This window comes from Osmerus mordax, chromosome 20 (assembly GCF_038355195.1).
Source record: "Osmerus mordax isolate fOsmMor3 chromosome 20, fOsmMor3.pri, whole genome shotgun sequence".
Classification (NCBI taxonomy): domain Eukaryota; kingdom Metazoa; phylum Chordata; class Actinopteri; order Osmeriformes; family Osmeridae; genus Osmerus; species Osmerus mordax.
The window spans coordinates 10,570,209-10,596,473 of record NC_090069.1 but is presented as its reverse complement, the minus strand read 5'-3'; the positions used below and the strand labels follow the sequence as shown (position 1 = coordinate 10,596,473).

The 26,265-nt window shown below is 40.0% G+C and overlaps 1 protein-coding gene across 1 annotated transcript in view; it reads right to left on the bottom strand.

Annotated features, from left to right (window-relative positions):
* Positions 1 to 3,200: 3,200 nt before the first annotated feature.
* Positions 3,201 to 26,265, bottom strand: part of eng (endoglin) — a 117,176-nt gene continuing 94,111 nt past the window's right edge. The window contains exons 12-14 of the mRNA XM_067258118.1: positions 17,378 to 17,485; positions 17,218 to 17,265; positions 3,201 to 6,504 (exon numbers count right to left, since the gene is read on the bottom strand). Of these exons, the coding sequence (XP_067114219.1) occupies positions 6,383 to 6,504; positions 17,218 to 17,265; positions 17,378 to 17,485 (278 nt within the window). The 3' untranslated portion in view covers positions 3,201 to 6,382. The remainder of the gene's footprint in view (positions 6,505 to 17,217; positions 17,266 to 17,377; positions 17,486 to 26,265) is intronic.

Sequence of the window (26,265 nt, the reverse complement as noted above, 5' to 3'; positions counted from 1 at the left end):
TCAACAGACATCAGACTGGCAAATACAAACTAGAATCTTGTCGGCCTTCTGATTTCCTTCTCCTGTATCCATGCGGTCCCCTCTTCTCCTTGTGAGAAGTTCCGCTTCCTTTGTCTGTAATCTCTAGCATAATGTCCCATTCTATCACATACATAGCATCCTTCTGTTCTATTTCCAATATTTGTTCTCCCCCTGGCTCTTCCTCGGCCCCTTCCTCGTCCTCTGTGTTACTGTCAAATACAAACATGCCCGCCCCTTCGTCATCTAACAAAAACACTGCTGTTCTGGTTTTTGCCATTTTCTTTTGTTGGAAATGTTTTTCAGCATGACGAGCATATTCCTGAGTTTAATTTAAACGGGAAGTGCAATGACATACCATATGTTTAGGTAAAACCCCGCTAGTCTGAGGGAGGCAACTCTCGAAAAACTAAGTGGTTGTTCATAAGGGCTTTCATTCAACATAGTTGCTGATTGCTGCATGTCACAGAGGTTCACAAAGAGGCTCCCATTATCATAGATTGGAGGTTAATATGTGGGAACATCAGGTCTAGGTTCTGGATCTCGTCTTGGTTCGTGCCTCGCAAAACAATTACCCATGATTTAATTCACAATAGAACCGTGATATTTACAATTATACAATTCACGTCGACTATTAGCCCTCGTCGACCTAATAGTCCTCTAAATTAAATTACTAAACACTGTTACCCGGAACCCCGGGTAACACCACTTCTTAGCAAATAATATGTCAGTGATTAGTCCTCGTCGACTTCACTGCATATATATACAATTGGTCCTCATACACCATGAATATCGACTAGTCTTGTTCTTACCTTGTCCACCGAAAGCGGTGCCACTGGTTTCAAGGATCTTGTCACATTTCCATCATCCCAGGGGAAACTGGCCTCAACAGCAATTTAGGCTGCCAAGTCTTTTTTGAGAGATCCAACCTCCCTCGTGCAAGATTTCAGTTCCTGGTCTTGGATGATGAAAATGATGTAAAGATCCGGCCTAAAGGACCAAGCTGTTAGAAATATTAATCTTTATCAAGTAGGTGAAGAAGTTAAGAAAGTTTATTGCTTGCGGCCGGCTGCAAGGAGACAAAAGACCAAAACGCCATGGTGGTACAAATTTGTCTGCTAGCATGTTGTGCTAGCTAACCATTTAAACGAAACTGCTGTCCACAGTTATTGGTTCAAACACAGGCATGCAACTGTCACATGGCTCTTCTTTCATTGGTTGTCTCCCTTGCATAGATCTCACGCGCATGTGTATGTGTGTGCGTGTTTACGAAATCAACCCTGTTTGAAACACAAAAGCAGAATCTCCGGTCCTGGTGTCGTAAAAGCTCCTCCTCATAGGTGTTGTAGGGCTGTTTTGGCAGCCCCTTGTCACAGGCCACCCAGACACTTGTCTGGGACAGTCGTTGATTTGCATGAATGAAAATGACAATCACACCTTAATGACCACCTCTGGAAAGGTGATCTCAACAGTTGAAGAGGAAGGTGGACTGAGGAAGACTCTGAAATTATCATTAAAAGTTGTGTTCTTGTAAATATAGTTCTAAACTGTTTTTAATGTCATGTTTGATATGATTCTGTTTCTTATTTTATGTATTACATTCTACTAATAATTCTAATACTGTAACATGTACATTTACAGGGTTTACAGAGTTTGTGCTTGCAGCAGACCAACGTGTTAACATATTCCCTTGTCTTGCAAGGGCACCACTTGGTCTACTGCAGCCTTGATTAATGATCCAATTTTAATTTGTATGTGTCAGAATCTTTCTGTCATATGACCGTTGTCCCCATTTTAGTCTGGCTTGGGTGTATATAGGAAGAAGTTTTTGCCAATCACTTTGAGGTCTGTTTACGATACAGCTCCGGTGCGTTAGGTGCCTAGTCTTCATTGTGAATACCTTTGTTAACCATTGCTCTGAAGGTATGTTTTGTATTTGATGATATTTCATTATCATTGTATTGATTATCTTACTATTTAGATAATAAACTATTATTGTGCATTTTAAGTTACTTGTTCTCCTTGAAACGTATCTATCACGCTACGGCGGTGAAAACTTTGATCTAGTCTGGTTGATGTGGCTAATACTGATTATAAACATAGACTTTTGAAGTAGGTTTTAACCTAAGGCCTCTGAGTTACTTACAGTGGAGCTCCACGCTCCGAAGGAATTTATCGGAGCCTCTGAGTGATTGGTTTACATACTTGGTCGGTGGTTAAATCCATATTATAGTAGAGATAAACGACTGATTAGTGAACACGCATACTTTAGGGTCGATGCTCTGATCAAGCAGACGATTTTTACCTACGCCAGAGTTTCATGTCGTTAACTGTTTAACGCTCAAGGTTACAGGTAACGCACTTGTGCACATTTCTCAAATTGGAGTCAGATATTAACGAGTCAATTATCTCCCTGAACATCTAACCAGAATTTAATTGGGTTTCCCAAGCCGGGGACAAACACCAAGCGTCTCCGGCCTTACGATCCTCCTACCTACAGTGTCAAGCAAATGGTCATCAGACCTTACGTCTCCATATAGCCCTCTCAAATAGTATCTCCTTTAACCTTTGTGCTGCCTTCGGGTCACATGACCCAAAGGTTCATAACGAACCATCGTTGTGTTTACCCAATTTTACCCAATACAAAAACAAATACAAATAATTATATTTTAACCTTCGCAATGTGGAGGGTCTGAGACAGCCCGACGGTTAAAAGAAAATGCTTCACTAGTAAAGCTGTCGCAATACGACGGTGGGTCACAATGACTGATGGGTCAGAATGACCTGAAGAGAACACAAGGGTTAAAACAAACAAACCCACAACGTCTTCTTGTTTGTCAGTAACAAATACTCACTCTTCCCCCAGGGTAATAAAAAAAAGCGTAGACAAAGACTTTGTTTGGGGGGCTCTCTTATCTGCTGACATAGAAAGTTGAACACAGTATCATTTTATACAGAATAAAAAGTTACATCTTTAACTTTTCTGGTAAGGTTTCCTCCTGTCGGAGGAATCCTGTCGGAGGAATCCTTATCATACTAACAACAACAATAGGTTTCCTCCTGGCGGAGCTACCCTAATAATAGGTATACTAACAAAAACAATAGGTTTCCTCCTACCGGAAGAACCGTAATAATTAAGAATCACTTTATAATACAGAGACAAGCTACAAATGTACTTGGTTGTATTACATTTTATTAAAATGGGTATTATACAAGTAAAACATTTTAAAACAAAGATGACACAAAATACAAATGGCATTAGATTTTATCACTATACTGTGCAACAAAAGCGAGTCGTGAAAAACGACTACTTTGGGTACAGTACTGTATTCTTTTTCACTAGGTATATAATAAGCATAGCCATTTTGTTAGCATCACAAACCCCAAACATAGTCAACAGTCCTAAAGGATGACATCCTGTATAGACGCATTACATCCACACAAACAAGCTGAATAGCATAGGGCACAAATCTATTGCAGCAAGTCGGTTCAAATACACTGAGTATAAAGACCTTACTTATGGCTCTGCTTTCTCTTATTAAAAATATAGGCCAAAATGTACAATGTGAATATAATGTATATACTGTATATGGTCAACAATTTCTTTTTCATTGGATATGGTGTTTCTGCATGGGTTCTATGCAAAAGACGTGCAAGTCTTCATCAATTAGGTTTTATAAACAGCCTATATCTGCAGGTCATTTAATTATCTGAGACAGTAGAGAATTAGGAATATGGGTAAAAGTTGAAGGGGCAAAGCAACAACATCTTCAGGTAACAAGTTGAGGACGCACTCTCAATGGCTGTTTGTTTCTTTTGTAGTGTCTTATATTTAAACTGGACATTTGAGCTGTATAAATGATTGGCCATCTTCTTAAAAACAAACAAAGAATGATAACTGACAAAATGAGAGAGGAACTAACTATAAAGAATTCTAAAAATGAGATTATTAAAAAAATATACTACTACAACATAAACTAAATGAGTATTTTTTAGTTTCTTGCATCTCTCCTTCATGTACTCTAATGTGTGGCCACACACACACATGCTGAAATACAACAACTTGTAGGTGAAAATATTTGGGCAATTTACAAATGCAAGACGTTCAAATTTGAAAGCTAGCTTGGTTTACAGTATCTAGCTTTCAAACAAATAAAATATTCAATTATTTCTCAATTGGTAACTCGAAATGTATTGTATTCAATATATTTAAGACTCCGGGGTATATTCCAGAAAGAAGGTTTAACAAACTCAGAGCCTAACCCAGAACTCTGAGATGATTTACCCTAAGATGGGCAACTCAGACTTTTTGGTTCCAATCATCATCATCTTGATGATGATTATTTATGATGATGAATTCTGTTGAACAGAGCATGGCGGGGCATTGCCAGGAAGGGGGTCCATCAACCTTCACAGCACACACTGAGATTATTTGTATGATGTATTTCAGTAAATGATGCATTTACTGAAATACATCATACAAATACATCTCTTGGTCAGTGGAACATAAGTAACAGGTGGGTACATGGTCACAGGTGAATAATGTGAATTGTAGGAACATTATCTAAATACTCATTGTAATACTATTTGTAGGCAATAAAGAACACCAAATGACATTTACAGGATTTGTCTTTAGTTCAGTGCAAAAAAGCACTTGGTCGGCTCTGAGTGCATGTCCACGGTGTATAACATTAGCGATGTAAGGACTGACAATCTTGCTAAAATAAATTATGGAGTGTGACAAAAACCAGTAACGTTCACTTAGGTATTCATCAGGGAATTAAATCACATCTAATCGCGATCTTATGATCCTCTCCCGACCTAAGGCTAAGCAAATTTAATTGGGTGTGAGATCGATCGGCTGAACCAGTAAAGGACACCCCATGTCTGCCAACTGTATCAGGCTCAGAAAGTGGGAGGGGATAGGTAGAAATGCAGTTTTTTATGGAAAACCTGCTAGCGAGCAGGTTCGTTTCACAGAGTCAGTTACCATGGATACTAACCAAAAGTTTGCGTTGCCTCTCTTTCTGGAACGGAAAACCCAGTTATCCTAATTTCAGGGTTACCCAACTCAGGGTTTTCACTAAACCTGCTTTCTGGAATACCCTGATGTACTTGTACAAGTCGTAATATTGACAAATGCCAAACCATGAAATGTTAAACATGAATTGGTGCCAAAAGCAAATGATTTTCTTCCACACGTTGTGAGTTGAATGATTTCTTGATTTAAAGACAATAATTTTATAGAGATAAGCCTGAGGTAATAAAAAAACATTTACATTTGTGCAATTACAAAAACAACAAAGGAGGGGTTTACAATTATGGTTCAACCATCTATTTTTACAGATACCTAATACTCTCGGTAATTATATTTCTCAATAAGCAACATTAAATTACAATACTGGTAATTGTTCTTATTCCTGAGTTCATTTCTTTTATTTACAATCTTAGATTTTTCTTTTTGTGAATCCTAATTTGTGGCTCCATTAAGTTAAGCATTTTCTTCTTTTGAGAACTAAGACTAGACCTTAAGAAAAAAAAGGTTTCTCTCCCTTACTTTAAATACTTCTGTATATATCATAAGACAATGTGTTAGGCCCCCATGGGAAGATCAACTTGCATGAATGTAGAGTTACAAAGTCTGTGAGTTACAAATGGCTCAGAGCAAAGTATGATGTAACTAAAGTAAACATTTCAGAAAATAAGCTATTTCACTAGAGAAGTATTTAGTTTAGATCATACTTAGCCTACAGACTTCTACATAAATTAAGAGGTAGCCTTTTCCCAATCTCTCACTTGAATTAGACAGTTACCCCTTGGTATGGGAAGATAACATTTGGTATTTTAACTTTGTTGTTACGCCTAAAACATAAGCTTGATTATTCTCCCGACCAAGTCGTCCTACACATGATATAGTTCCTTTTGAATAGGCATCGGGCCTGAATTTGAATCGGAGTAAATATGATACCTCTGACAATCAGAAAGAAAGTGTGTCATGAAGCAAAAAGTGTTTCTCTAATATAATGTAAATATATTTTGTTCCCTTTCCCCTCTGAATGAATCTATTATATTGCCATCAGAGATGCATAATTCATCAAAAAGTATGACAATTATTTTCCTGTTAGTTACTTTGTTGTGCTTTCGTTCCTGTCTGAGAAGCTTAGACTAGAGATGGGTGAATGTTTGTGAAGGAGTCTTGAATAGACTACCCAGCCTGACCTCACCCAAATGGGGTGTGATCTTGCTTTTTATTAACCAAATGAGGAGAAAGAGGGCATTCTGGAAAACATAGTGGGAGTGCAAAAAACAATTCTGAATGACATAACAGAATGGCAAGAAAAATGATGAAATTACAGTGACATCCTCATGCCATGCTGCTGGTTGGCGTGCTCTGTGTGCTGCCAATGCTGGCATTGGCACTACTGTTTTCAGATGGGGAGGGGTTGGTGTGGACTGGCTGTTGTTTGGTCAGAGAGCACGGACATCCTAGAAATAGAGAGGGAGACAATGAAATGTGGAATGCATAAAGGTGTAACACCGTGTCCTAAGTGGATGCAACGGGACGCGAGTGACACAACTAAAAACAGTTTGATTGCCTTGTTTTCTGTTGGAATGTCCTAACTGGACACGAGCGACGCAATGCTGCGCGACGCAAGACGTTTTGGCTGAACATGTTGTTGGACGCCCTGTTTCTATTTATTTTTTTGTCGCTCACGTTGAAAGCTCATAGAAGCGTTCAAGCTTCAAGTCATAGTAACGTGGTTAGTGTACATGACGTCATAGAAGTGAATTGGACGGATTCAGTGTGGACAGAGAGCATCCAATGCTACGCGACAGTCGTACGCTCGCATCCAGTTAGGACACGGGTTAGTTTTCTGTTGGAATGTCCTAACTGGACGCGAGCGACGCAATGCTGCGCGACGCAAGACGTTTTGGCTGAACATGTTGTCGGACGCCCTGTTTCTATTTACTTTTTGTCGCTCACGTTGAAAGCTCATAGAAGCGTTCAAGCTTCAAGTCATAGTAACGTGGTTAGTGTACATGACGTCATAGAAGTGAATTTGACGGATTCAGTGTGGACAGAGAGCATCCAATGCTACGCGACAGTCGTACGCTCGCATCCAGTTAGGACACGGTCTAAATCCTTTAGGGATGTGCGTCTCCATCTCAATGCATTGCCAACAATCCGATAGATTAAACTACTTAAGTGATACAATACAATTCACCCCATTGTGATGCACTGCAATTTGACAAAATCTGATTCAATGAGATATGATGCGATGCAAGAGAATACCATGCTATGCAATTCAGTATGATTCAGAATGAGAGTTTGATTTTATTTATTTGGTTCTTCTTCAGAAAACAAGTCATACATTAACGTTTCTAGTTCGATTCCCGGTTATGCCAACCAAATGACGTTGTGTCCTTGGGCAAGGCACTTCACCCTACTAAATGACTAAATGTAAATGACTAAATGTACTTACTGTAAGTCGCTCTGGATAAGAGCGTCTGCTAAATGACTAAATGTAAATGTAAACTTAAAGTGCAATTTTTACTTAAGATATTTGTTTGTCTAGTAATATAACTTTCATTTATTCAGTTTCTTTTTTACTTTCTTAAAAAATAATCAATAAAAAAAAAATCTTTTGTAGTGCAAAACTATTTCTATGACTAAAGATTAAATAAAACCAGTGCTGGATGTAGTCTTAAACCAATCCATCTTTCCTATTCTATGTCTCCAGTTATAGACATAGAACTCCTCCTTACGACATTTAACAGTTAAACAATGAACAGATTTTTACAATCACTATGACAATTTCAAGTCTTTTAACAAGTTTCCTTTACTCTTGACACAGTTAGCACAACATCCATCTGTGTTGGCTACACAATTAACCCATTTATTGTTGCTTTGACACAAAATGCATAGAGTAAACACAAATTTAAAATGCTTGAACTTCTTTTACACACAAACTAAACCAAAAACAAAACCATTTTTACTGCCCAATTTACCAATGCTTTCACACTGTATGTCAGAACAGATAATATCATGTTCAAAACCTAACTTATTGGCTAAAGTCAAAGTGAACAGCTGTTCATATTGTGAATTGAAACACAAATATATCCCCTGTATTTTATTCCATTGCTACTGACAAACAGCTGGTTGAAGTTATGCAAATACTGTAAATCACAGCTGAATCCCAACTAGGAAACAATCAGGTGTTGAGGTTCTTTCAATCGCATGACCATATTGTATATACAATAAAGAGGACCTCTTTGGGCTGATCTTGTGTGGAAAAATAACAATATAGAGCAATACGAAGAAAGTAAGAATAATACCTGCATGAGGAAGAGGAAGACAAGTACCAGGACAAGGGAGAGGAGTGGGACAAGGGCAAGGGAGAGGAGTTAGAATGTGTGGTGAAGGGCCAGACCTAGGGTAACTGATGAAATACTGTAAATGGCAGCTATATGGCTAAACGGCTTCCCGTTTCCGCCAGGATAGAATTCAAGGTCTCCCTTCTCACCCATCAGTGCATCCATGGCAATGCTCCCCCCTACCTGGAAGAACTACTAACCCCTACAACTACAGCACGATCCCTCCGCTCAAATAATTCAAACCGCCTCCATCTCTCCAGCACTAAACTCAGCACCATGGGTGACCGGGCTTTCTGTTCCGCCGCTCCCCAGATCTGGAATGCCCTACCCGACCATCTGAGGGCACCTCAAACCACTGAGACTTTTAAAAAAGGACTAAAAACATTATTTTCTTCATTTTAGCATATCTTCTGAGTTTTAATTGTCTAGTTGTATTTATATTGACGTTTTACCTTGTTTTACCTTGTTTTATAACTCTTAACTGTAGCCCCTTGAGATCTGTTTTCAGATGAAAGGTGAGTTAGAAATAAAATTTATTATTATTATATTGCATATTTCTTGCAATAAAGTCCTGTTGCAAATGAAGCCTTTACTGCAGCAATTATGTTTCTGTCTACTTTTTTTCAATACAGTAACCGTACATTCTATAAAGCTACTCTGAGATGGGTCATTAATTTTTTGTTGTGAATTTCTGCAGCAAAAGAAACAAAATGCATGCATTTACTAAACCCAACAAAACAAATATAGCTGCAAGCAGCAATGGAGGGGCCAAGCAGTCCAGGGTGGTATTCGTCGTAGCTCGCTAAGCGGTTTAGCAAGCTAATTTTCAGGCTAAGATAAAAAACGCCCCTCTTTTTGGTTCGTGGAAGCAGCTTTCGATAAATCACCATAGTAACATATCAATTAGCACTAACCTGCTCCAGAGCAGGCTAACGTAAGTGTAGCTGGATAAGCTTGCCACACCCCCGGAAAATAACATGGCAGCTCCCATTTTGAGAGACCCAGTTGACCAAGGAGCTATATTTTAGTTCGATTAGCTTTCCATACCAATAGAGTTCTTCGCGATTGCCAAGATCCTTTATTTCACACAGATGAGTTCTTGTTTGAGCGATATCGATTCAGCTGACAAGGACTCATTTGCAAGACCTTCTCGGGCTGTACATTGCAAATATCACACGCCGCAGCAAGCTTTATGCTTTATTATGAGCTTATGCTGCTGTATGTGAATATGTAACGCTATGTTTTAGGAAATGTCTTGTCTTAGCTGTTGTGCCTGTGCTTTTTATATGTTTCACTGTGGGAGAGTGGGAAACGTCATATCGATTCCTTTTTATGTCTTGACGTGAAGAAATTGACAATAAAGCTAGCCTACTTGAAACTTTAACTGTGCTTCAGACTTGAGGTTTTTTTGCGTCAGGTTTGGCTACATTTTTATACAATATAGGCGATGCAGAAAACATTGGCAAAGCCGCAGATGCATTGCTGTAAGAAAAGTGTACTTGGCGCTTAACCAGCTGATGAATCAATTCATCATATTTCCTGGCCATGTCCCAGTCAATGAAATCAAAGAGGGATTTAACCATAGGCCTACATACACATATATAGTACATGATATAAGCGCAGTAGTCTACATATATCCTCATAAGTGTCTATGAATTCGTATCAATTAGATACTCTTGGCCTTGTTCTTATCTAGCCTACTTATTCTGAAAGAGTTGAGATCATTATTTTCGCTAGCAAGATCTCATTCGATTATTAATTTCCATTAAGCCTACTGCCAGCAGGCACATTTAAAGAAATGTGATCTGATTGATTGGGGTAATGAGGCACTTAAGATGAGCCTATACATTTCCCCAAAACCTTCGCATTTAGCTTATCGGCAATTTATTTGCCAAGCTGCTTGTCTTGCTCTAGCAGTGGTGGCGGTGTTTGACTTAGCCATGATAATATGCTTATTGTCTTCGTAGAGACTCATTATAATAGTTTGCTCGGATGGCGAGAATAGCCGCTCTCTCTTTCGTCTTTTCCGCCATCATACCGTTAGAAAATCACGGTTTTGGTGATCGACCTTTCCTGCCTTTTGAAGTAGGACGTGCACGTGCAATTTCCCTGATAAGTTTACCCTGATTGAAATTAACCACATGATTTGGATGCGGATCAGCCGTTGACGAACCGATATTTGCTGTTCTCACTCATCTCTCAAATGTTAACGGGCTAAAGGGACAATTGATTAACTTAGCTTCAACCCTTACGACGAACGGGGCCCAGAGCAGGACATGGCCTCCATAGCACTTGTGCAACAATTGAGTCACAACAACCTGTTGCACTCATGCAACACACCAAGTTTGGTTGAAATATCTGTTTGCGTTCAAGAGTACTGAGTGTTCAAAATGTTTTTCTGGTATAACACCACAGGCCTCCTCTGCTCCTCGTGGGAACGAAGGAACCGAAGTTTGGTAACAATCGGACAAATGGTTGCTGAGTTACACTCTCACGTCTCATTTGGCGACTTTGCCGCCACCTTTGATCGGCTCTACCGAACAAACGTTTTTGAAAATGGAAAATCCATCTGATAGCTTTTGTGCAGCTGGGTCTGAAGATAATCTGTGCCAAATTTGGTAATCATTGGACACAATTTGGGGCGTGCAAAAGGTTTTTACACTTTTACATAAAATCCAAAATGGCGGCCGCGTCAATTCGGTTGTTATGAAATATTATCGATGGTCAGGCTTGGGATCTCACAAGACATCAAGGGACAAATAAATGACTTTATTAAGGTAAAAATGTCAACAGTTATTAGCCAAAACACGTTTATGCTTCCGGCCACGCCCCCTTTTAGTCACGACACAATTTTTGGAGGACATCCTCATAATAAGGTCCCGAGTAGGCGTAACAAATTTGGTGTCACTGCCTCAAAGAACTGCTGAGATATGACTTAACTTCCTGTTTGGTGGCTTTTCTGCTGAATTTGATTGGCTGTCACGGACAAACGGTTGTGGGGATCACAATTCTTTACCATGAATTTTGTGAGGCTGAGTCTGAAGAGCATATCTGGTCATTCTGAAGAAGATTTGACAAAAATTGTAGGAGGAGTAGGCTTTCAAAGGTTTTTGATAAAACCGGAAATGGCGGAAAATCTATATAACCGGAAATTGGTGTGCGTTGAACTCGACTTGATCCAAGGAATCCAACGGTACCTCATTTTTGTCAATCGGACATGCGGTTCAAAAGTTACATGTGTAAACACAAATCCAACTTTGACCGCTAGAGTGCTCCAATGGGAGACATGAAACTTGGTGAAAATAAAGAGGGGCCTGTCCTTAATGAGTGTGCTAAATTTCACAACTTTTTACCATACGGTTCTAGGGGCTGCCATAGACTCCAATGGGAGAAGAAGATGTGTAATAATAATAGTAAAGAAAAGGTAGAAACACTTAAGTGGCTCCGCAGCTTCGCTGCTTGGCCCCTAAATAACAATTATTATTGTTTATTATCATTTGATGCTGGTAGTCCTTAGTTTTTTAATTCATGCAATATTTTGCATAATAATACATAAATGAATTAATTGTTATCCAGTGAAATTAGGGATTTATTAGCAAGGGGGTTTAGCACTTTTGCAAGGCACTGTATTCATGTCACATTCTCATTGGGGGCTGAGCACCCCTGAAGGTCTGATCCTAGAATCGCCCCTGTCCGACACTTGCTGAGCAACAGCGCATACACCTGCAGGGATACAGTAGCTAACAACGCTAGAGCTTACCCGGCTCCATGACGCCGGGTAAGAAGGGCTCGCGAGACAGTTCACCAAAAGAACGAAGGGGAACCCACTTGTCTGGCAGATAAAGACATGTTCGTAGGAACCTAGCGAAAAATAGCCTAAACATTCCAAGACTTTTAGCTACGGTACTAATGCTGAGGGCTTGCTGATATCGCTGTCTTACTAGAACGTGGTATCTATGCGTCGTTGCTAACGTGTGCTAACGTTGTGCACACCCAATAAATTCCAAATTTGTTGGTCGCACATGCGCGAGTACTTCCGAAATGCTCGCAAAAACTGGTTTCAAAATGCAACCATTTGGTCGCAGTCTGGAGCCCTACCGAGGGCACCTGTTGCACCTGGTTTGAAACATATTAGCATTTCATGTAATTGTACACGATACATTAAGGATTAACAAATGAAGACCCACCTTTGCTATATTTAAAGATTGCAAGCTACTGGGACGTTTATATTGCATGTGTGTAACAATGTATCAACTTCAATATATTAACGTTTTCAGTAAAAATCAAGCTCAGACGCATGAATGGAAAAAGCATAGGCCTACTTGTAAACCACTCTGATCTGTTGTATTGTAGCTGACCAACAGCGCAAAGACATGGACAACAAAGCTGACTAAGACAATATTTTTTTTTGCTAACTGGCGGCTACCACTACGGCACTAGTGGCTGGACGACTCGGTGCTTAACTCGGTGCTTTGGACAACAGCTAGCAGATAATGTGCCGTGTTTAACAGCTAAGCTAACAGCTAGTAGCAGATGTGCTGGGGTAACAGCTAACTGACTTGCTGTACCTGCCACTCGTAGACTGGTACTGGAAGACTAACAAGGTACTGTATAGCTAGTTCTAGCTAACATTTGGGTGACAGTTTACAAATTTGCCGTTCTACCTGCCACTCGTAGACTGGTACTGGAAGAATAACAAGGTACAGTACTGTATAGATAGTTCTAGCTAACACTTGGGTGACAGTTTTATCGGCCGTTCTACCTAGAGCTGCCACTCGTAGACTGGTAATACACTGTATACAGTACCTCCCCGAAGCGGTCTGAGCGAACTCGCAGCTGTATGACTCACAGCTTGTATTGTAGCTCTATGCCTTATTATGAATGCACGAGTGCACGTCCTTAGTTATGAACGCACGCGTAATGTGACGTCGACGTCCTGACGTTTCTGACTGTGGCTAGCTAGTTAGCCACCGTTAGCTTCACTTTTCGCCACAAAAACTTAAATCAAACCTAAACCATCAAACGGAACGTTCGTGCGAATACAAGGAACTCAATCGGGACCAAGACAAACATTTTGACACCGACGTTGTCTATGTAGTGCAAAGATTCAAGTTTTTTTAGGGGTGGGAAAAGAAGAAGAATAATATATATGTGAGAGAACAAAGGTTGTGCCCTTGACAAAGGCAAAGCACACCCAATAATAAGAAAAGGTAGAAACACTTATGTGGCTTCGCCGCTTCGCGGCTTGGCCACCAATAACTAGAGAGGGTACAATTTCTGGGGAAATTGTAGGGTGTGCTTGCTTGCGTCGGCTGCACAGGGGTCTGTTTTTAATGACATTTTTAAAACTGATATTTCTGTATATTTTATATAAAAATGTATACTTATTATTTATAAAGATTACATAGATTTATAAAAGCATATTTTTTTTGCTGCTCATTTACAACTCAAAATACGAGTGAAGTGTACAATGAAATAGATGTCTTCTCATTTCCCCTAAAAGAGGCAGCCTCATAGCTGAATCAAAACGAATACATTTGGCAGACCGGTGTAAAAATTGACCTAATCTCTATGACTTAAACGTCCTTTTAAGTTTTTCCCTTCTCGTGATATTTTCAGGCATTTAGCCTACTCATATTGCATTCATTCATTAAAGGTGACATGACATGCTGTTTTTGGATGCTTTTATATAGGCCTTAGTGGTCCCCTAATACTGAATCAGAAGTCTCTTTTCCGAAATTCAGCCTTGGTGCAGAATTACAGCCACTACTTGCAGTCCCACAAGGAGCTTTCCTCAGAACGCGCTGTTTTGGTTTCTGTAGCTTTAAATGCTAATGAGGAGCGGAGGGGCGGCACCATGCGCTAATGTTTACAATGGATGTATCGTAATGGCTGTAGCCCTGTTGCTGTAAGATGCCTCGAATTTGCCCATTCTCATCTGATAACCCTGGTTTGCAGAGGTACACAGTCATTTCAATGAGGGGAAAGGCGGATATCGCGCGCACCATAACACCAACAGCAGAACGGTTATCCAAATAACAAACAAGTGTACAACACTCACGTTACAGCATGTGTATTCACACACATACTTGATGCTATCTACCTTTACATTAGCAACAGTAACTCAGCTGTTAGCTGCAGAGCTAATGTCCACATTCTAAGGGTAGCAAGCTAGGTAACCATATACAGTAAAGCTACAAAATGATATAGCGTTAGTTAACTTACTTGTCTGAGGTTAGTAGCTGGACGAAGGAGAGTTAGTACTGATCCAGAATTTAATTTCAGCAAGGCCAGTTTTGTATTAGCTCAAGTTGAGGAAACAGTCGTGGCTGAAGTGTGGCTGAAGTGTTTGGCGCAGACATACAAAACAAATGCGCCTACAACAGAAGTTGTGTAGGCGCATTTCCAGAGAAAATACAATTAAGACACTGGGTCTTCAGAGGCTCGGATGAAGGAACTGTAAAAAAACTTTGTACATCCAAACTGAGCAAATGTAATGCTTCGTTTGTTTGCAAGCCATGATGTCTCGAGGATAAAAACACTTGCACGGTCGTAGCTCAGTTTCTTATGAGCGGGCCAGATTATCTGGGCGGGCAAAGCAGAGAGAGGGGAGGTAACCTTCCTCCTTGTGACGTAACAAAGAGGAGATTTTCAAACAGAGCAATTGAGCTTTCATTTTCTGAATGTCGGAGAAGAACACCCAGGGCTTGGTTTACACCGATCGAAAATTCTAGCCACTGGGGGACCAAACGCAGGCTAGGGGAACTCATATTAATGTTAAATAACTAGTTAGCCTAGCTATCTCCCAGAAGTTAACGAGCTGCTAAAATAATGTTCTGCTAGACGTAGTCACGCCTGTTTTCGTGACGTTAGTGACGTATAACGTCATGTCAGTGACTGTGGCTAGCAAGTTAGCCACCATTAGCTTCACTTTTCGCCACAAAAACACAATTTCTACTTAAACCATGCAACGGAACGTAAATAAAAATACAAGCAACTCAATCGCTACCAAGACAACTTTTGACACCGTTTTCCAGGTAGTCCAAATATTGACGAAGGCTTTGGGGTGTGAAGAGAAACAATAATAATAATAATATATATGTGAGAGAACAAAGGTTGTGCCCTTGCCGAAGGCAAAGCACACCCAATAATACTACCAATTACAATAGGTGCCTCGCAGCTTTGCTGCTTGGCCCCTAAAAATGTAGAGGCTTCAAAAGAAACTGCATTGCAAAACACAATTTATGATCCATATACTATGAGACCTGACACATATATAAAATAATGCAGTTTCTGTAATTCCAGTTGATGTTAGTGTTTTTTATGACATTGTGCTATGATTGACTAAATGTTCCTGTTGAAAGCAAACGTGTGTTAGTGTGTTGGTAGACATGGTGTATTGTTTTGTGTATTTTTGTGCTATGAAAATTAGTGTTTGAGCATGAAATTAACCGTTTTGCCAATTGTGTGTGGTAGGTGTGTTGGTGCGTTAAGAGTTTAGGAAACCTGTTAGAAGTCTTGAAAAAATTGTCATAACGATTGTAAAAAAAACTGTAAGGATGCTCAGGATTAACAGTGAAGCATAGTGTAATGTGCCGTGGCCAGCAGACGGATGTGCATGACACTTGAGGTAGGCTGAATCAGCAATGAGCAGAAGGCAGTGGTGTTGTTTCTAGGGCTGAAAGATTAATTGCATTTGCGATTATATCGCGATGTGACAAAACAAGATTTTGTAATCGCAAAGGCTGCGATTTTACTTTGGTGCACGTTACACTTTACCTTGACCTGTACGATGGCCTCAGGCTTGACAGAACCTGACACTACCAATTTTGCCTTTAAAAAAAGATGTGTTTCTTTTTCATTCAAGATTTAACCTTTAGATGCGTGAGTTCTAAATATTTCCGACGGCCCCCACAGCGCAAGTTTTTTTTCTCCAAAACGGTAGCTAGCTTTAGTTAAGAAAGTGCAACGCACATGTTGTTAGCCTACGTTTAGCTTTCACCAAATGTTTTCCTTAATTTTTCTGAACTTTGTGTGTTATGTTGCTGACTGGAGATAAGTAGTATCTATAAATCTATAACTGTATAAGTCATACTATACAGTTATTCTCATTGCGATAAAAAATTATCGCAATGAGAATTTTTCCAAAATCGTTCAGCCCTCGTTGTTTCTATATATATATACTATTTATTTTTTAATAACCTGGTTAGTTCTTAAATTAGTCATGCTGCCTGTGTACTTTAAAGCAACATGGCATATTTTCACATTGCATGCATCAAATTGTCCATCTCTCTTGAAAAAAGTGTCACCAAACAGTTGATTAATAGCAATTTGGCAGAATTTGTAGGTTTTGCTCTGTGATAATCTCTGACTCGCACTCAACACCTCCAACTTGTGTGCAACCTGGCCAAGAGACATGACCAGAATTGGCCACTGCAGTGGAGCTGAGAAAGTGTGTTTGAGAAACAGTTTAGAGAGAAGGATTCAATCTAAATTATCGATCACAAATTATTAGTCACATGTTTAAATAAGAAAGTCATCGGGCCTATGCTCACAATATTATATGACTAAATTGGATTTTACCGATGCAATCCAAGTTCATCCCAAATCCGGTGGAACTTTTATACCAAAACTCTGATGAGAATCGATGAATCTTACCATCCCTAGAATGTTATGGTTTTCAAGTGCTTAGTGTTGCATTAATTCTAAATATGCGTAATATTAGCTTAATTAGTGTAACTGTATGAGAATTGCTGTCCAAATCAATTAAATAGTATTAACTTAGCAGCAGTATTAAATTAGCAGTTTCAATGTATCTCTCACCTGAAAGGTTTGCAGCAGTTGAACTTATATCCAGTCCGGAGGGATATCCTGTATCCAATAACAGATAATCATACAATATCAAAATCATTTAGAGAAAGATTGCATCACAAAGCAATTAGAATATTCTAGCCATGCTAGGCCTTCTAAAATACCCACTCACCAGTTCGAATCTTGATTAACCACAGAGCCCCAATGAGGAGAACTCCAATCAGGAATCCTCCAAAGGCAATGCCCAACACAGCCGAAAGACCAAAGTCAATACATGGTCCTGTAAAACATACATAGAAAACACACAGATGTAAAACACACGTCTCACAGATATAAAATACTATCCCGAAAGCAAGTGACCATTTACGAACGCATCGCCAACAAGAGTTTATGTTGCGAGTAGTGTTGCTTTTGTCAATGAAAATTATGACTCAATGTAGTCATCAACGAACCTTTATCACATGACGAAAACAAGACAGGCGCAGCGTACATGCAGCAGGAACCAGAATATTTTCAGTGGAGGGGCACAGGGGGGAGCAGCCGGGAATTGGGGGGGGGGGCATCCAATTAAGTAAAGAATACAAAAGTAATGTCACCACTGACTTTTTAAATTCAATTAATGGGCATTATAGCAACACAAACATTTAGTTTCCTTAAATTGCTGACACGATATGATATGAATGTATATTTACACCTTGCTTTTTAAATGTTTTATGCCAAATATTCATCATACAGTATATTCATTCCTTCTAGCCTGTGTTTAAAAACACACAAAAAAAAATTGTCAACAAAGATTGTTTATCAAAAGAAACCTACAGTGGGTCTCTGGTGTGATAGACAGACGAAAATGTCCAATGATACTAGACACAGAAATGGCTATATTTGATTGGCTTAGATGGTTTTGGGAGCAGTGTTCCCGCCTTCTTCTACGGACACACAAAACATTTTTTACAAGTACACAAATCTTTTTTGCAAGTTACAAATCTTTTTTGCAAGTACACAAATCTTGCCTTCTTCTACGGAGACACAAAACTTTTTTTGCAAGTACATCAATCATTTTCTACAGAGACACAAATCTTTTTTTGCAAGTTACAAATCGTTTTTACAGAGCTCGCTCTCCTGGCACTGATTTCACGCCATAGTAAACTCGCCTGGGGGGGTGAGTGAAGCTCGCGATACCGCGAGCTATGGTCATTTGACCATAACTTGCTCAATTTTCAACCGATTTTGAAACGGGTTGGTTTGTTATCAACGTCAGAGATGTCGAGATGTCACTGCATACTTACGAATAATTATGTTTTTTTTTTATAGAATAGAAGTATGCAGTGGCATAATGACATCTCTGACGTTGATAACAAACCAAACCGTTTCAAAATCGGTTGAAAAATGTACATGTAGCATCAACACAATGTTATGAGTGAGCGAGTTGACTGTAGCAAGATGGCCGCCATGTGCGGACGTTCGACTCCGGCAACACGGATGAGACATCTACCCTTTATATATCTATGTACATGCCAGTGCCTTCGCTGGTACATGACAGTAGCTAGTGGTACGTGACAGCGCCTCTACTGGCACCTAGCGGTACGTTCCAGTGGAGCTAGTGGTACGTGACAGTAGCTAGTGGTACCATAGAGTTAATATTACTAGAGGAAGCAACTTTTGTCTTCCAAGGTGGCGTTTCTATGAAAAGTGCTCAGTGGCACGAGACCGGACCGCGCCATCTTTCCGCTTCCGACTCTTCCGGTCTAGCTTTAAACAGTGGCTCTTTTTTTCCCTAGCTCCGAGACCTCGTGCACGCTTGCAACTAGCTGTACACTTCATACTTTGCGACAACCAGTCGCGAGCATAGATTTATATGGTTGCGAGGGTGTGAGCTAAGGCATTGCAGTGGCAGAATGGGGTAGCCTGGCTCTGCCCTCCTACGTACTTCCGCTCAATTTTATTTTTGCTTCTGTACATAGGTCTGGCCATGAGGTACGTAAGTCCGATTTTTCAGGTTGACTTTCCACCGGCGAATCAGCGAACAGAGGGAGTGGCTGAGAACGATGACGTTGATGTTGTGCGCTAGTTTGTGTTGTAGTTCCATAATGGCGGCGGAGAAAGATGCGAGCAAAGTCATTCGGTCCGTTGTGGCAACGCTGCTGAATATCCAATAGCTAAAGCCGGAGTAAGAACAAGTTTTGCTGAGTTTTGTTGGTGGCCATGATGTTGTGGCCCTCCTCCCCAAGGGGTTCGGGAACAGTTTGATTTTCCAGCTACGGCAGCTAGCTCTGTTACAGTAGTGGTGAAGGAATTTGCTAAGGCGAACGCTAGCGATTGGTTATGGCAGATCAGAGTGACTCTGGGCAGATCCAATAGTTTTAAACTTCAACAGAGTACCCTCCTACAAGGAAGTCAACGCTTGTCAATGGAGCGAGACCAGACTCTCAATGTACGAGAGTCTGGTTAGGACCAGGCTAAGAATGGGGTACAAGTCCGATAAGAATCAGAGACATGATGCAAACTTTACGGAAATGTATGCTGTCACTGTAGAGTATTCCTTTCACTTGGTTTTTAGAAATAGGCTATAGGGCTAAATATAGGGCTATTCTAGATGGAACTCATCACATATGTTGCTTTTTTTCTCGTGATTTGAGTATGATTTCCAATGCATTGTATCGGATTAAATAAACTGTTAACATGAACACCTAGCTCCGTCGTTGTTCTCGCCAGGCAAAGAAAGCTTAATAGTTATTTTGGTAACAGAAATCTTCCATAATGCAGACTTATTATAGCTTACTGTCAACTGTATATTCAAACGAAATGTCACGGCCGCTCATTGTTGGCTATCAGCCATAAAAGATCGAAAATCGATTTTTGATGTTTTGTATAGTTAACACCCTAAACTTCATTGAAATAAAAAAAGTATATGATTACTTATGAAAAACTATTAATTTCTAAGTTTTTTGGACTTGTCAGCTAGCAAGATTTTCAAGCCATGTCAAATCAAATGCTTTGTTTGCCTGCTCTTTTGAGTGCTGCAGCAGCCCATAACAACTGATCAATGAAATAACTTGCTGAGAAGTTATTAATGTAGCCTATACTTAAACTGACATTTACATTCACAACGTCATTACGAACAAAAGGATTTTCTCCCATATCACTTTTTGACACAGGTCGACTTTAAAATGATGTAACTTCAGTTGTGATAAAGATATCTAAGTGATTTAAACAGAATGTATCCAGGAGAGTTTGTAGTTTCCAATATGTACAATACCCAAAAAGTACATTTGCAATCATAGGGTGTCATTTATTGACAAGGTTCTTCATATGAAAATAATGAACTATTATTAACAACTATATTTACTCAGAGTATCGAAATGCAAATGTAGGCTACCTATATTGACTTCAGTTATTACATTTAATGATATACGCCACTAGGAGGCGCTGATAACAACACAACGATGTGCATTAGAGACGAGAGTCTACAACGGTGGCTCATGTGCACGCTTAAATTCAGTTACTCTGAGTAAAATAATTTGTTACCAATTCATTACGTGTGTACAAGTCTGCTTTACATTACAGTCACACCATTACACTAAATGCAATATAATGTAAGGCTGGGTGTCAAACCTGCCCCCACCTCTCATATGCTAAAGTCTGGAGTTTCTGGACGGTCTCAACTTGATGGCCCTCACACCCCATTCAAGATGTGGTCTGATTGGTTGTCCTTGTGTATAAAGGGAATTGTAATGCATTGTTTTGTGGATTCTTCATCTCCTGAGACTTTCTCCTCAGTTCTTCCTTGTCCTACTGTCCTACTCCTTGCTCACCTCTTGCTTTCTCTCTGATGATCATGGTAGAGTAGGTAAGATTTAAAGCTTTCATATTGTAACATGTTTGCCTTGTAATTTATTTCATTCATTTGCAATGTTATTAAATGCGTATTTCATTTAACCGTACTTTGACCATTCTTGCTCTGATTTAACCCATAGAGTCAAATACCTGGAATTCTATTGGTATTGGCATGATTTGGTTCATGCTAATACACTATAGGAAGTCTTATGTTAGTTTAGGTGATCATAGGTCCAAGAAACATGAGAACTGCTACGGGGTTGCTCAAGGAAGCTGCTTAGGTCCATTACTGTTTTCTCTTTATATGTTACCACTCTGCGACATAATCAGAGAACATAACATAGATTTCCATAGCTATGCGGATGACACACAACTATATACAGTTAGGTCCATAAGTATTTGGACATTGACACAATTTTCATCATTTTGGCTCTGTATACCACCACAATGGATTTGAAATGAAACAATCAAGATGTGCTTTAAGTGCAGACTTTCAGCTTTAATTTCGGGGTATTTACATCCAAATCAGGTGAACGGTGTAGGAATTACAACACATTTTATATGTGCCCCCCCCCCCTTTTTAAAGGGACCAAAAATAATTGGACAAACTAACATAATCATAAATCTAATTGTCACTTTTAATACTTGGTTGCAAATCCTTTGCAGTCAATGACAGCCTGAAGTCTGGAACCCATAGACATCACCAGACGCTGGGTTTCGTCCCTGGTGATGCTCTGCCAGGCCTCTACTGCAACTGTCTTCAGTTCCTGCTTGTTCTTGGGGCATTTTCCCTACAGTTTTGTCTTTAGCAAGTGAAATGCATGCTCAATTGGATTTAGGTCAGGTGATTGACTTGGCCATTGCAGAACATTCCACTTCTTTGCCTTAAAAAACTCTTTGGTTGCTTTCGCAGTATGCTTCGGGTCATTGTCCATCTGCACTGTGAAGCGCCGTCCTATGAGTTCTGAAGCATTTGGCTGAATCTGAGCAGATAATATTGCCCGAAACACTTCAGAATTCACCCTACTGCTTTTGTCAGCAGTCACATCATCGATAAATACAAGGGAACCAGTTCCATTGGCAGCCATACATGCCCACGCCATAACACTACCTCCACCATGCTTCACTGATGAGGTGGTATGCTTTGGATCATGAGCAGTTCCTTCCCTTCTCCATACTCTTCTCTTCCCATCATTCTGGTACAAGTTGATCTTGGTCTCATCTGTCCATAGGATGTTGTTCCAGAACTGTACAGGCTCTTTTAGATGTTTTTTGGCAAACTCTAATCTGGTCTTCCTGTTTTTGAGACTCACCAATGGTTTACATCTTGTGGTGAACCCTCTGTATTTACTCTGGTGAAGTCTTCTCTTAATTGTTGACTTTGACACAGATACGCCTACCTCCTGGAGAGTGTTCTTGATCTGGCCAACTGTTGTGAAGGGGTTTTTCTTCACCAGGGAAAGAATTCTGTCATCCACCACAGTTGTTTTCCGTGGTCTTCCGGGTCTTTTGGTGTTGCTGAGCTCACCAGTGCGTTCTTTCTTTTTAAGAATGTACCAAACAGTTGATTTGGCCACACCTAATGTTTTTGCTATCTCTCTGATAGGTTTGTTTTGATTTTTCAGCCTAACGATGCCTTGCTTCACTGATGGTGACAGCTCTTTGGACTTCATATTGAGAGTTGACAGCAACAGATTCCAAACACAAATACCATACTTGAAATGAACTCTAGACCTTTTATCTGCTCCTTGTCAATGAAATAACAAACTCCCTTTATGAGGGAATAACATAACAGCCAATTGTCCAATTACTTTTGGTCGTGCTAGTGTGATAATAAATGACCAAATCATACAAACTGTCATGATACATTATTTTAATGCAGGAATTTCTTTTAAAATAGTATCTGCTGGTGCACATGTCATGCACTAACCTACATGAGAATATGATACGTGTTTGCAGTGGATGACTCGAACGAATGACTCGAAAAAAGATTTGTTCATTTTACTGAACGAGATTCAGTTCTGTTCAAGAACAGAATCAGTAAAATGATCCGAACTTCCCATCACTAGCATGTACCACTAGCTACTGTCACGTACCACTAGCTCCACTGGCACGTACCACTAGGTGCCAGTAGAGGCACTGGCATGTACCACTAGCTACTGTCACGTACCAGTGGAGGCACTGGCACGTACCACTAGCTACTGTCACGTACCACTCACTCCACTGTCACATACCACTCGCTACAGTACAGTACAGTTTCGGTTCTTACCGCTACTGAGAATGAGCGCGGGTCCTAAGACAAATCTACAGTAATGCTGCAGAATGTTGTCGCCGCAAAAGGCCAATTCAGCAATAAAAACAATGCTATCTGGGGAATGTGCGATTTAAATATTGTTTAATTACAATTCATGTATCTTACATACACACAACATGAAAACCTACCTCAGTTTATGCTGTCCACAGAGTGTAACCTTTAGGAAAAGCGGGAATATATGGCTTCTGTCATGTTCTGTCCAGGCAGATCGCCTGGACAGAATCGCCCGGATCTCAAATCGCCCGGATCTTAAATCGCCCGGAGCTTAAATTACTTCTTATTTAGATTGACATAATTCAGAGCCAATTAAAATATGGGGGGGCACCTGAGAACCAATCAGATTCCAGGGGGGGCACGTGCCACTCCGTGCCCCTCCATTGGCTCCGCCCCTGAAATGCGGGTCATGTGACGATGACAATAATTAAATGTATAGACCAATTATCACCCTACGTCACACGACTGTCAAGCATGCTCAACTGCGCATGTCGGATGCAAAAGATGAACTTCTCCCAGGTATAATACACTTGGAGTGTCGATCAGGTCATCATATATCTCTGGCCACTGGATTTCAGGGCTTGACATTAACTTTTTGAGGCACTTGTCCTTTGGACAAGTACATTTCCGTTTCATTTGTCCATGCACAAAAGTCACTTGACCCCGATACCTTTAAATAGCCTGACCAAGTGATCGGGCAAAAATAGCGTGGCTAACGGAGGTACTTTCTCAGGCAAATGACGAATGAAACAGGCTCGGTTAAAGAAATCCGAGATGCTGGCTATCTTCAGCCGGCTTGTATATACATAAGGCAGTCCTCCCTGACGTTTTTACAGTAGAATGGAGTGAAATACAACATTGTGCACACTGCCTGTGAGCAACCCGAGTCTGACTGAGGCTAACAACGTCAAAACAGTTTAACGGGGACGCAGTCTCACTCAGATTTCCAGTTTTACACAAATCACAAAAATAATCGGACCAGCTGGCTAAAAGCAGAATTCCCATATCTCTTGAAAGCTGCCCTGCTCGACTTTTTAGGTGTAGAATTGACTGTAAAACTGTAAAATTATGAACTTTATGACATGACGTGAAGACAAGGCTGCCGCCTAAGACTATGCGGTCTACCGGGCGACATTCTCACTCAAATTTCAAGACTTTCGTAACCCAAATCAAAATTTTGATGTGACAGATCAATGGGGAATCGCTTTCTCTCTTTAAGGCTGTCCTCCTTGACCTTTTTGGTCTTTTTAAATCGAACTATTTGTATAATCCGTGTACTTCTCTAGCCATTATAAAGACTATCCTTTCCCGGTGTTCTGCAGCCACATTGCATGTGCATCCCGAATGTTTACAAACAAATAATTGGTCTATAATGCAATATTCTTGATGAATAAAAACGAGATGAAATGTGGTTTACAAAATAAAAACAAGACGAAATGTTACAATGTTATTTCGTCTCGTTTAGTCGCGTTATTATTATTAGCCAACTCATGAGGCTGTGGTTAATGTGTCTTATTTTAACGTTAGCTTTAGACGTTAGCTTTAAACGTTAGCCACTGGAGCTGAAAACGACTGAGACAAACATGTGTGACTAGCGTGTGTGTTTGTTTGTGAGAGAGTGTAAAGTGGGTTAACATGTGTGACTAGTGTGTGTACTGTGTGTGTGTGTATTTGTTTGTATGAGAGAGTGTACAGTGGGTTCTTAGACTGACTGCATGTGTACTAAGCATCCCTTGTTCGCCAAATACTGTAGCTAGTTTTGTCATTCACATAGCAATCACACAACTGAATTTGGCATCAACAACATGACTTTGAATACCTTATTCTAGACCAATACATAAGCTACAACTAATGGTTTTGGCATTAACACTCAGTGACACTGTTCAATACTATCCGTTCCAATGATTAAAGACAATCAAAAACTAATTCTGGTTTGACTGCTGGATCTGCTGTTCTGCCTCCTGGAAACTCAAAGATCAGCTGACAAATAGGAAAAATGGCCAAATACACATGCACACCAACACAAGCATCCTGTACATATGCGAGAAACTATGAACGTTACAAACACACACAAAGATGTACGCAGACATCTTCACAGGAGATTCTTTAACATGGAATCTTACAGATTAGCAGTCCCTCCTGGTTTGTAGGCATGTGAACTCGATGTCTATCAATAAATTCAATTTCAGCATTTTAGTGGGATTATTTGTTAACTGGTGGAAGGAAGCTCCACTGTCCGGTTTACATCCAAGAACTTCACACTTTACTACTATTTTTACTGTCAAACCTTTCACTACTTTGTGAAGTACTGACACTCTGCACTGGAGCTTTCAGGTTTCTTTGTTGCATTTGCATATTAGACAGCAATTGGCTTAAAAAAAATACATACCAAATCTAGCTTGCCTAGGAAATGTTTGATTCTCAGATTTTACGGAAGTGTACAGACATCTCCCAGTTCGGTAGAGGAATGTGAAACACCTCTAGCACCTTTGTGTTTGAATAAACACAAAATCAGTGTAGTCAAGATCAAACATTTTAGAGAACAAAACCACATGGCAACACACAATTATATAACTATAACATGCAATAATGACCCTGTTGATACTGCAAAATGTTTTATGTTACATACTGAACAAACAAGAATAAGAATCAGACACACAGTTGGGGAAGGAACAGGACAGCCATTTAACTCCCAGGAACCCCCTGCCGGACAGAAAGGACACCTATAATTGGTGGAATTCTGGGCAAAGTGTTAAAAATCCACTCTGAAGGGAGATCCCACATTACTATAGCAAACCAATAAAGAGTCTCAGAATCCCTCTGCATCTCACCTTTACTTGACATGGGTCGACAAAAAAGAGCAAACAGGATGACAAAATAAATGGAAGGTGGCGCTCACAGCCACCTTCAACATTGAT